Consider the following 13,054-nt stretch of genomic DNA (forward strand, 5'->3'; position numbering starts at 1 on the left):
TTTAAAAAGCACTGCTTAGCTCGTTACCTGCAGCCTTGCAGCATTATTATAACTTCAAAAAAAAGCAGTAATTTAATAGAGTGGGAAGAGGTCCCTGCCACCCAAATACCTTTTTTAAAGTTCTGCATTTTTTTCATGCTATTATATTTAAGGCTATTTTCCAGTGTAGATGTATTTGTAATAGTACAATAGTGGTTTTGGTGGTACTTGTACAGAAAAGTGAAGAGTGATATGAATATATTGCTTTTGTACTGACACAAGTGTCTCTGCCACTGCAGCTAAGTGTGTAGAGTAAATAAGGATAAAATAAGAATAGCAACTTTTTCAGTACAATAATAGTTGTCTAGAAGTACTTTAGGGTAATTATCCAGTTTTTTATTTTATTTTACTTTTATGTGTTTTTTAGTCTAAACATAAAGATGTTTATATTTGAAGTAGAAGTTTTGGAATTCGAATCATATGAAATAGCTTATTATTAGTATGCTAACACTTCAATTGAAGTTCAAAAATATTTAATGTATAGGAGGGAAATAATATTACAATTCACAGTTTAGGTGTATGCCACAGAAGGTATTTAATTATCCTAATAATGTATTTCCTGGATTTTAGTTCTTTAAATTAAGCAAATATATGTTTCTCTGTCAGTTGCTTGATGTCTGAATAACTAAGCTGATTTATCTATATGAAGCACTAAATACAAGGAGAACACTTGTGATTTCAGGAGAGGGTTTATTTGCTTGCATCACACAATTTGTATGTCATACTTCTTTTTGTTTCATTATTCATATTACTGAAATACATACAACTCTATATACTGATTCCTCTTTGCAGATTAACAGCAAGAAGAAAGAATCAGCATGGGAGATGACAAAAAGTTTGTACGATGCATGGTCAGGATGGTTGGTAGTCACATTAACTGGCTTGGCATCAGGTAAATGAAAACACAAAGGATTCTTTTCTTATTTGTCAGCAAGTATAGTTGTTGTGTTTTTCCTTTGTTCTCCACCAACCCAGCTAAGAGCTGGTTCAGTCTACTACAACAGTTCCATAAGGGAAGAAAAAAGTTGACTATCTCAATTGACAAGCTTCACCATTTTGAGGTGAGGGTTTACTGATCAGATGGGAACCAAAATCCTCACTGAATTTAGAGAGAATTTCTCAAGTTATTGAACTTCCACCTACTGAGCTATCAATGTTCTTTAATTCTGTGATTGAGATTTATGTTTTCCTTTTCTGTAAAATTTTGGTTTTTACCTGTAGGACTTGTGGAAGTGTGGATTGTAAAAGTAGCCCTGGTATATGTGTAGTTTTGGCAAGCACACTTCCTTGTAAAGCATGTGTTTATGGACTAGTGAATTTTAGCTATATGTTTATGTTGTACCTTTACAGAGGTTTTTCCACAGAAAATATTGACTTTAACAGGTAGAGTTTGTTGACTTATACTTCAATTCTCTCTTTCATTCTTAATGTATTTTAGACTGGATTTTACAGCTAAAACCATCCAATAGTTTGTGGCCCAGTGGTCAGGCAGTGCTGCTGCTTTTTCTGTTAGTATAGTTTGAAGTGACTAAAACCTGCAGTAAGGAATGGTCACAAACTTTGTGCCCAGTTTTTCAAAATAAGTACTTCAAATAGATGTTTAAACATATTAGATTAAATATTAGGAAAGTTAGTTGTGGAGTAAGGCTATGCTTATTAAAAAGCATGGTAACAGTATAATTACTGCTTAGGTATATACATAATCACTTTCACAAATCACATATAAATTAATATATATGCAAAGTTTGTAGCATGTTTATATACTTCTGGATGCACAAACCAGGAGTGTATAATCTGTATAATCACTGGAAATTGTTTATGATAATTTCAGTGGGAACATGCAGTGTAGTGTTTTCAACCCCTTAAGCTGCTGTTTATTAAAATTCCTTTATTCTGTTTCTGAGTAACAAAGTGAGCAAATTCTGGTCTTGCACACTGGTAGGTTTTTCAGTCTCAGATGCCTTCTCTTGCATGTCTAGTGGATCTTAAATGGTACAACCTTGAGTTCAGTCACAAGGAGATCTTATGTTTACCTGTTTTAATAATTTGGTTGAAATTCTGTTCTACTGAAGTACTGCTTTTGACTTGCCAACACATAGGCTAGAATCCTTTTCCACCTTTTAGGTGAATCCCATCTCTTTCCAGCAGGCTTGATGCTGTATAAACTGCTTCATCACAAAAAAGTAACAGTTCTCTTTTTACTCTTAACTCCTTGGTTTCAGTGGACTGTTGGAGAACTGTGGTATAGGGAAAAAAAAGGCAAAAAAACCCTCTCATTTAACTATTTAACTTGGGAAATATACAAAGTACTTAATTCTTCAGCAAATATTAGTCTTACCATAACAAAAAACAGGATATAATCCTAGAAACCAGTAGTATATTAAATGTTCATTTAATTAAGTTAATACCTAATACTTCAGTTAATATGAGCACATTCCTTCATTTTAGCTGTGTGTGTTATTTCTGTTTACCAGAACATTAATACAAAACTGTTTCTACAACAGGGGCATTGGCAGGATTAATTGACATAGCTGCTGACTGGATGACTGACTTGAAGGAAGGCATTTGCCTTAGTGCTTTGTGGTTTAACCATGAGCAGTGTTGTTGGGGTTCAAATGAGACCACATTTGAAGAGAGAGATAAATGTCCGCAGTGGAAAACATGGGCAGAGCTAATAATTGGGCAAGCAGAAGTGAGTATTCTTTGAATGCCTTGTTCAACAGCTTGGCTGAATAGGGAAAAAAATAATGGTCTTAAGGTTAGGATTCTAAACATGAATTTAAGTTGTACTGTCTGTGCCATTTTTCAGCATTTGAATTGATTACTAGATTATAGTGTAATAAATGTGTATTTCATGAATTACAAGGGAGCTTGGAGTTTTGCAAATGTAAGGAAGTTATGAGAATATAGAGCTGTTGATAACACAAGAATTTCTATTCTTGATCATAGCTGTATGTAAATTAAATCCATTTATGGTATTCTCTGATAACTAAGAATAGATTTGCTTGATTTTTTCTATCACATTTTTTAAATAAGGAAGATTTACTCAATATTTTACTAGATTTTAGCAACTATTAGCTATTAAAAACATACCTGTTCAATGTTTATTTTTTCTTTTCAAGAGGAAATGTTAGAACACTTTCTACCTTTTATAAGTCTGTGCTAATGTGCAAGTGTCATGGCTTCATGCTTTTCAAACAAAACTCTCTCTTGGCAATAATTACTGTGTCTCAAAATATGTGTATTAATGTACTTGCAGCAGAAGTGCTTCTGGAGTATTTTAAGTAGTGATTTTGCTCTTATATCAAACCTATTTTTTGACATTTTGTTTTTGCTTTTAGGGTCCAGGTTCATACATAATGAACTACATCATGTACATTTTCTGGGCTTTGAGCTTTGCCTTCTTAGCAGTTTCTCTGGTGAAGGTATTTGCTCCCTACGCCTGTGGCTCAGGGATACCTGAGGTGAGGTCTAACTAATATATATATATATATACATATATATATATAAAATAGGTGTTTCATAATAATGTGTAGATTACTGCTGCCTTAGTGGGTCAGGGGAAAGGCAAGAGGAAGCACCCTGTGTCTTTGAAGAAATATATTAATACAAGTATTCAAACTGAAAACATGGTAATTTTGCTAATTGTTTCTGAGAAAATACCCCAAACTTAAAAGAATCACCTGAGTTAGTAGATTTTGCTTCTGTTGGGACCACTTTTTAAGGAAGCATTTGGATTAGTATAGTTCTGAAGAACGATTTCCTAACCTCCCCTAGTCCACACCCTCCCAATGGTGATAAGAGGGCAGTGATTCATTGACACAATTTTGGTCGTTTGATAGAGCAATCAATATTTTGTTGCAATGCCTTTAGCTGCTTTAACTAGCACAAACCAATGAACAGGCACAATGTGAAATGTGTAGTATCCTCAAAAACTCACTCTTCACAATTGCTGTCTGCTACTATCCACAGAATGGGAGAGAAAAATCCAAAGTCAAATCAATCTGGTCAGTCTTACTTCTTCAGTTTTTCTATAAATATTTTTATCCACCTCTGTTTAAGCCTGGAGTAGTTCTGTGCCATTATTCCAGAAGAAATTTCATCTTAAATTTGTTTTCAAATCTAGCTGTCTTTACTTTCTGGACACAGCTGTCCAGTGTTTAATGTACATCCTATTTATGGACATGTTGTGATATGGTACCTGTATATTATTTACTCTGCATGGGCATATTTGCCAGGCTTATAATATAGCATTTTTAAGCACAGTAGTACCTTTGGCAAGTCATGGATTTTTCTGGTGGACATAGGCTGATCTTTTCCATCTTTATGTGAAGAAATCTACTGTTGTTTTTTATGTAGTGATGGTAAAACACAAAGAGAAAACGGGTGATATTGGTGCAAGTTGGGATATTGCTACAATAGATTGATCTTGAGTATGGTTTTTGCAGATTTATTTTTCCTTTAGAAATTTTCTGCCTTTTTACATAATTTGCATCACAAACTGATTAATCCAGTCTTAGAAGCTGCTGCCGATAATTTTCTACTAAATGTAATTGAAACTGTAGTTGTATGTTATTACCCAGTGTTTTAGAGTAAGTTGCAAATGAAAAGCTTCTGGCAAGCAGATAGACCTGGTGTGGCAATCTGAATGATACATGTTTTAAAGTGTGACAAAGTTAGTCATTCCAAACGGCTGGCTTTGAAGTTCTGCAGCTAAAATTAATGGATGAATTATTTTCTGAAAATTCAAGAATGCAGTAACAGATACAGTTTTTTATTTCTTCCAGATAAAAACTATTTTGAGCGGCTTCATCATCAGAGGTTACTTGGGGAAGTGGACTTTGATGATAAAAACAATTACTTTAGTCTTGGCTGTTGCATCAGGTTTAAGTTTAGGAAAAGAGGGTCCTTTGGTACATGTTGCCTGCTGCTGTGGGAATATTTTTTCCTACCTCTTTCCAAAATACAGTACAAATGAAGCTAAAAAAAGAGAGGTAAGTTCTTGAAAAAGCATTTCTAGAATGTATTGAATATTGGTGTATTTACACTGATTTGTTTAAAAGATGATCTTTGTTCTCTTGGACAATGTTTAGTGATTATCAATTGTTATTTATTATGTTAAAAACAATGAATTATCCCCAGCATTCTGACAGGTAAATAATTTCTATGGCAGTGTCAGTTTGGTTTCCACTCCAGAATGGTCTCCCCTTCAGAGAGGGTTTTATTTAAATTCTGTGCTTGTCTCTGAACTTTGGTAATTGATGGGTGTCTTCAATGGTGAGGACAGCAGAGTACTCTGAACCCATGAACAAAGTGTTCCTGGTGACAGCAGTGTTTTCTGCCCTGTTTCAGTTCGCTGTTGTTAACGAGAGTGTGGTGGGTTAGACTTGGTGCCAGCCAAGCAGTTCTCTCACCCCTCTGTGTTGGCAGGACAGCAGGAGAGAGTCAGATGAAAAGCTCAGACGTCAAGATGAGGACTGGGAGATTGCTCACCAGTTACCATTACAGACCAGACCTGAGGAAAGTTACTTGACTGCCACCAGTAGACTAGCGAGAAATGAAAACAAAACTAAATGTATCTTGCCCCCACTGTCCCTTCTTGAAAGGCTCAGTTTCACTCCTAACTCTTCTGTCCCAAAGTGGCATAAGGGGATACTGTGTCTCTGCTGCTCCTTCCTCTTGATACTCTTTCTCTGTTCCAATGTGGGTCCCCACCCATGGGAGACAGTCCTTCACAAATACCTTCAGCATGGGTCCTTTCCACAGGGTACAGCCATTCAGGACTGCCCAGCCTGGATCACCCACAGGCTGCAGTGCTTGCAAGAAACTTGCTCCTGCTTGGGCTCCTTCTCACAGGCCATGGCTCTTGTCAGGAGCTTGCCAGCAGTTTGCCAGGGCTGCAGGGTGAAGATCTGCTCTGCCATGCCTCTGCTCTGCTTTATCATCAGTGAAGTTGGCTTATAGCTATAGTGAGATTTTGTTGTTCATGTTTACAACATAGACTGTGACAAACCCCTCACCTTTTATCATTTTCCAGGTGTTGTCAGCTGCCTCAGCAGCAGGAGTTTCTGTAGCCTTTGGTGCCCCAATTGGTGGAGTCCTTTTCAGTTTGGAGGAGGTATGTCAAGAGATGGCATTGAAGAATAAATGTTTTAAAAAATCTCTCTTACCTAAAATAATTTCAGACTCCTTTAAGCTATAGAGTCTCTCCAAAGAAGGAAATTATTTTTTGACCCATATTTCAAAGCCAAGAGTCCTTTTACCAGCAAACTCCCGAAGATATATATATTTTTTTTTTTAAATGAATGTCAGCCTTACTTTATTCTCAGTTATTTTATTCTGGAAAAGAGCTGAGTCTGTTAATTACTACAGTTTACATACAGATAGAGACACAGCAGCTTTTCAGTCTAGGAGTTTATTCTGGGAAAAAAATACAGGGCTCTTAATTTTTGAAAAAGGCTTTCAAGACTTATTGGACAGTTTTGTAAAGCAAGTTTTTAACCAATACTTAAAGTTTCAGACACTAAACACAATTATATGATAATTAACAAAAATATGATAATTATTAAAAGGGCAAATATACTATAAAACTTACCTCCAAAGGAAGGAAATTCTCTTCTCCAAAAAATGCGTTATGCTAAATTAGTTTTAACTGTAATTTTCAAAATATGTAAGGATGTTATTTCTATCATTGGTATTTTTAAAGACAATTAAAGCCCTAAAAATCTCTGAACTGAAAAGTAGGGAAGATATTTCTTTCATGTGTAATTTTGTTATGTTGTTAGGGTATTTTGAGGACTTCCTCTGTTGCCAGAAAATGAAGAAGAAAACTGTCTTAAAATTCAAATCAGGCTATGTGGGGCTTAAAAATGAAAGTGCATGTTCTGTTTTGAGGCTTTTTAATTTTTTTTTGTTAGTTTTAATCATACATCTTAAAAATAACAGATCTGTGATAAACATTTCAATAGAGGTTGAAAGGAGATGAAAATATTAGCAGGAAATCTGAGAGTACAGCTAGTACACACTGGTTCTCATGAAGGCTAGTAAGAGACATAAAGCAGAGCAGCTTTTTCAGCTTATAGCATGTGAGCAGCAGTGTTCTAACACATGCAGAAGCCTGTCTTTCCAGGTCTTTAATTGAATCGCTAATAATTCTCATGTATTGTCTTTTGCAGGTCAGTTACTATTTCCCACTGAAGACTTTATGGAGATCGTTTTTTGCTGCTTTAGTAGCTGCATTTGTTCTAAGGTCCATCAATCCTTTTGGTAATAGCCGCCTAGTCCTTTTTTATGTGGAATATCACACTCCTTGGTACCTTTTTGAACTGCTTCCTTTTATTCTTCTGGGAGTATTTGGTGGGCTCTGGGGAGCATTTTTCATCCGAGCAAATATTGCATGGTGTCGTCGACGCAAATCTACAAAATTTGGGAAGTATCCTGTCCTGGAGGTTATTATTGTTGCAGCAATAACAGCTGTGATTGCATTTCCTAATCCATATACAAGGCTAAACACCAGTGAGCTTATTAAGGAGCTCTTCACAGACTGTGGGCCATTGGAATCCTCCTCGCTGTGTGACTACAGAAATGATATGAATGCAAGCAAAATTGTAGATGATATTCCTGACCGCCCAGCAGGCACTGGAGTCTATTCAGCTATATGGCAGTTGTGTTTAGCACTCATATTTAAAATTATCATGACAGTCTTCACTTTTGGTATCAAGGTAAGTGTGAATGCAGTAGCTCTCTTATCTGCTGTCATCATTTAATTATTGCCTTTCTCATTTCCCATCTCTCAAAGCTAGAAGCTTTGTTTTTTTTTTTCATGTTATTTCTTTTAAAAAGAGGTCTTTTTCCTTTTAGCTAATAAGCAAGTACTGTAGCAAACAGTAATAACTTTAATTAGATTCAGAATAATCCTTTGTTCAGCTGAATAGAAATGTGCTAAATGCAGTAGGGAGCAGTAACTGTGTGTGTGTGGATGGATGTCTGTTTGTATGGGCCTGATTCAGCAATAAGGGATGATTCTAAAATTTCCAGGAGCAAAGTTTGAGCATAACCACTCAGATTCCCTAATCTTCCTGTTACTTGGAATAAGAACAGACTGGACCCTTTACACTACTCATTGGTGGTAATTTTTATATCCACTCTCCTCATTGTTCACATAAATCTAATTACTACTGATGTTAAAAGGAGACCATGATGATTTTTTCTGCTGTATTTTCCAGTACTGCGTCCTGTGATGAGAAAGTGGGCTTTGTTCATGTGACTGTAATGGAAATTTCATTTCCATTACAAGCAGCATAATTTTTGTTTTTCCCAGTTGTTTGATAGATCTGTTTTGGAGGTGGCTTCAGCTTCTCTCCAGTCTGTGGCTGTTTTCTGAGTGATAATGTATAACTGTCACGACTTCATCATTTTCTGTCTTGTCAGTCTCCCTTCATTTTTTTTGCAAGTACACCATAATCAAATGTGTCTTAGTGAAAACTTCCTGTAGAATGTTCACTAAGCAAGATTTGTGTTTCAATTTGCCTTAACTTTTCAGTGTAAGTTGCTGTTCCATGTAACAGCATGCATAAGAAAACACTTTCTTTCTGTAAGGGTGTTTGATCATTGGAATATGCTGTGCAGAGAACAGCCTTGGAAGTACACAGATCTTGACTGGTTGCAAGCCTGAGCAACCTGCTGAGGGTGACCCTGCTCGAGCAGGGGCAGACAGTCTTGGGCAGTCATCTTCAACCTCAACTATTCTGTAACTGACAGAACAATAACATCATGTTGTGTTTCTCATGTTTCAATATTTTAGAAAATGTTGCAGGTTGTTATTTGAAGTTATGTTCTGTATGTTGGTTGGTGGGTGAGAGGAACCTTAGAGTGTGTGTTTCAAAAGCTAGTCTTCCTTAGGTCCATAATTCAGGCACTGTTGTGTGATGTGACCACTTCAGTCTGTTCAGTTTTGTATTCGCTTACTGGGTTTCATTTATATCTGGGACATTACTTTACCATTCACATGTTTATGTGCATCTGGCACTTTAACATGGGGTTACCACCACAAGGTCACACTGCATACTAGATAGAATTCACTGCTTTACAGAATGGGAGAGCTTATACTTCATTTGAGTTGGGTTCATTTTCTCAGAATTTCAGCATGTGTGGAAGTATTTTTGTGAAGCTGTGACAATGTATTTATTACTCTGCCAATAGGCAAGGAGTTATGTTGCTGTCATTGATGGAGCTGGGCTACATTAATTTCTTGGAAGCTTTAAAGCATGTGGTTAGTTAGAATGTCAGCCAGGATCTGGAGAAGTAGATGTTACTTTAATGATATTTATTTGCTTTAGGCTTTATCTCTATAAAATAAGGAAATTCAAAATAGAAGGAAAAAAAAGAGAGAAGAAATAATATTACACTGTCATTTAAATAATTATAAGAGATCCTCTGGGCTCTCCAGGTCTATTCCTGGAGCTGTAGCCATCTGCAAACACACATCTTCCCCATAGGAACTGCTTTCCTGTGAGGTAAGCAAAGCTACCCAGCTGCTGCCAGTGAGGCAAAGGGATTCCTGCTGCTAATACTGCTGTGGAGATGCATTACCAGGAGGCTGATATGGCAGCATTTTTTGTTTTGTTTTGTTTTGTTTTTTTCTTTCATGCTTTTGCACCTATACTGTACTGCTTTTTATCAGTAGACTCATTACTGTGTCTAAATGCTGATCAACAGGTGGGAAGCAGTTACAGTTTTGCCTCAGAACATGACTGGTACACAGCTGCACTACCAAAGAGGTGGAAAGTTGTACCCATATCCTAATCCTTGCTTCTTCCAAAGATGACACACATGACACAGAACAAATCTTTTCCTCTGGAGTGTAATTTGAGCTTGTCCCAGAGAAGAAAGCTGAGAAGAGGAAAAACGTAGCTGTTTTCCCTTGCTACTTCTCTGGGAAGATTCCTCTCCCCTTGTTGATTTGTGATTCACAAGCTTATGCAAACAAATGGACCTGTAAAATCATAATTACAGTTAGACTTGTAGCCATTATCCATATATGATGGAAAGAAGAGAAGGAGCTAGTGCATAAAAAGTTATATTACCAAAGGACTAGAAATAATTTGGATGCAATTTCCACATGGAGACTGAATTTCTGTTGCATACTGCTAGCACAGTAGGATCTGAGGCAGTTTCAATAGTTTATTTAGTTACTTTTATGTTGGAAATATGGGATTTTGTCAGGGTACTGTTGCACTGTTCACTGAGGAAGAATTTCACACAGGAAAAAAAAATTGATTTTAGCAGTTAGGAAGGGGCTTAGATGCATAATTAATTATGAGTAATAACAGTAGTGGTATAAATGCACAATTTGAATACTAGACTAAAATACTAAAATGATATCATTGAATATTACCTCTGTAAACACCAAAATATTAGGTAATTCAGTATAGGAATTAAGGATTATTAAACTTTTTCTCAAAACCCATGCTACTGAGTGTCCAACACAAAGTTAGTTTTCCCTTGGTTTCTTGGTTAGAAATCATCTTTGCACACCCAAATATAGACAAAATATAAAGTAATAATAATTATAAGCTGTGTTTGCTTTTCCTTCGTTTGTTGTTAGAAATCTTTGCAACCATAAATACAGACAAAATATAATAATACTAACAACAACAACAATTCTGAAATACATTTCTGCAACAGCTATTGAATGCCACACCAAAATCTATAGTTTGGAATTCCACAGTACTTAAATTTCACAGTTGGACAGTACAAGAAAAATTACATGATTCCTGTTACAGCAGGAATGCAATATTTAATTAAGTTATTTCAACAAGATGGGATGAGATGCATTTAGACAAAGTAAAAGTTCGGCTCCTTTTTTGTAGTCACGTCTGTACCTCAGTCACAGTATAAAATAGCTTGCTGTTAACAACTGCTGTGAGGAGAAGCAGCAGGCATTTACAGTTTAATGAGACATTTAGGTACCAGTATGTTTTTTGGAAAGATTGGCTTCGTAAGGAGAAGAAAAGATGTACAACAGTTTCTTTATATGAAACTGCTGATAAAAGGAAGTTTGCACTAATATTTTACTAAGCCATGGTTGTGTGACAAGGCTTTAGTTAGTAGCAGAAAAACATTTTAAGTAACTAAACTGACAGTAGGAGCTTCTTTCTTTTTTAACCTATTGTGTTACCTATTTTTTGTGGTGGGGATTATCTTGCCTTCTCTCTCTTGGTGTGTTTAGCATTCTATATACACTCATTTCTACAGGAAACAGCAATAATAATACAAAGCCTCCTTTAAAACTCACCTGTTTAGTTAATTTATAGCAGTGTCAGGAAACAGTTTAGGAAGGCAGTCCTGTTTAGTAAGTGAATGTTGACTCTGAGGAACATGAAGGAATAAGGGAGACAGGAAATGATAAGGAACTCTTCCCTGTATGATTAGCACAGCTCACACTGGACATGCACATGGTGGAGAATTGTGCTCTTGGCACTGAGTCTAGTTCTTGGTCCTGTATTGGTGGTAGATTTTCTCTTAAATACAGTAAGATATAAACAAACATGCTCATAAAATGGTTTCTCCTGATCAGCTCAGTCAGAGATATCAATAGAATTCTGTCTACTAACCTTCCAAGGTCACTTAACATGGTTTTAACCTGACAGTTTGAGTATTTGCATCTCTTTCAGAAAAAAAATAACAGAAAATACTTTTTAAGTCATGTGTCAGGTATGTTCCCAGCAGCATGACAACAGTTTTGTTTTTGTTGCAGGTTCCATCTGGGTTGTTCATACCTAGTATGGCAATTGGAGCAATAGCAGGAAGGATTGTAGGAATTGCAGTGGAGCAGCTGGCTTACTACCATCATGACTGGTTCATTTTCAAGGAGTGGTGTGAAGTTGGAGCTGACTGTATTACACCTGGTCTTTATGCCATGGTTGGTGCTGCTGCATGCTTAGGTAAATAAAATATAACAAATAAGTATCTGGTTTCTTCTTATAGCAAAATAATTATTAAAAAATGAAAGGAGGCATAAACTTGTGCAGTTTTGGAACACCTGTTTATAGGGTCTTCCCTCCAGAATAATACTTTCACGTCTCTACACAAGACCCTGAAATCCTTGTGATCTGATAAATAATGTGAAATCTAAATTTATGAGAAATAGGAAAATTTTAGTAGTGTATGCTTTCTCTTTTTGGTATCAAGAGATGTCATCACTACATTGGTCAGAGAAATCAGTTCATTTAAATGTATGAAGTAGAGCATTTACAGTGTCAAGTACAGTTAAAATTATTAGAAGGAAGTGGTGCGATCAGCTTCTACAACTACATGAATTGCAAAAAATTGTTCCTGAAACTCATTTTCCAAACAAAAGTTTTAGAAGTGTGTAAGATATTTTTATCAAGTCTAATTGTTGAAAATCAGCTTCATGGAAAGAGGCTTAAATTGGGGACCTAAACTTGTCCTCATTTATAACTTGGTGGCCTTAGAAATTAAACTTTAAAACTCTTAGCACAGATTCTGCAAGAAGTAGAACTTTTCTTTAAGGAAAATTATGTTTGGGCAATCAAACTAGTGATACAAATTTAGGTTTTGGAGAGGTTCTGGTTTTTAATAGTGCAAATTGAATCACTCTTGATTGAATCGAAAAAACAGTTCATATTCTTTTATTAAATGAAGATATAGCATCAGAAACCTTAGCAGAAAATAATTATTTTAAATAATAACAAAAGAGAAGTTTAATCCCTGTCTTCCGTTGTCCAAGAAAGAGATTTCTTTTCATCAGCTCATAATTCTGTTTAGCTTCTATGATTAAGCAACAGCATTAAATTCCTAATCCTTTGGACAACATAGCTGTTGGTTTGCTACCTATGACATTTTTGCATTAGTTCCATTGTTTTTTCAAATTCTTACATCACTGGATTTCCTTGCGTTTCACAATACTTTTAACCCTGATGTGGTATGGAGATATACACAGTTTTATTCTTAGCTTACATTAAATAACTGTACTTATTTTCCAGTTCCCTTT

At 35.8% G+C, this 13,054-nt stretch overlaps 1 protein-coding gene across 4 annotated transcripts in view; it reads left to right on the forward strand.

Annotated features, from left to right (window-relative positions):
• CLCN3 (chloride voltage-gated channel 3) overlaps positions 1-13,054 on the forward strand; it is a 60,241-nt gene that overhangs the window by 37,428 nt on the left and 9,759 nt on the right. For all 4 annotated transcript variants that reach the window (XM_071432064.1, XM_071432061.1, XM_071432062.1 and 1 more), the window contains 7 exons: positions 832-931; positions 2,544-2,731; positions 3,381-3,503; positions 4,827-5,033; positions 6,077-6,157; positions 7,215-7,760; positions 11,798-11,984. In XM_071432064.1, coding sequence (XP_071288165.1) covers positions 832-931; positions 2,544-2,731; positions 3,381-3,503; positions 4,827-5,033; positions 6,077-6,157; positions 7,215-7,760; positions 11,798-11,984 — 1,432 coding nt within the window. The remainder of the gene's footprint in view (positions 1-831; positions 932-2,543; positions 2,732-3,380; positions 3,504-4,826; positions 5,034-6,076; positions 6,158-7,214; positions 7,761-11,797; positions 11,985-13,054) is intronic.

Source organism: Agelaius tricolor, unplaced genomic scaffold (assembly GCF_023055355.1).
Source record: "Agelaius tricolor isolate 1412-34295 unplaced genomic scaffold, bAgeTri1.0.p SCAF_8, whole genome shotgun sequence".
Lineage (NCBI taxonomy): Eukaryota > Metazoa > Chordata > Aves > Passeriformes > Icteridae > Agelaius > Agelaius tricolor.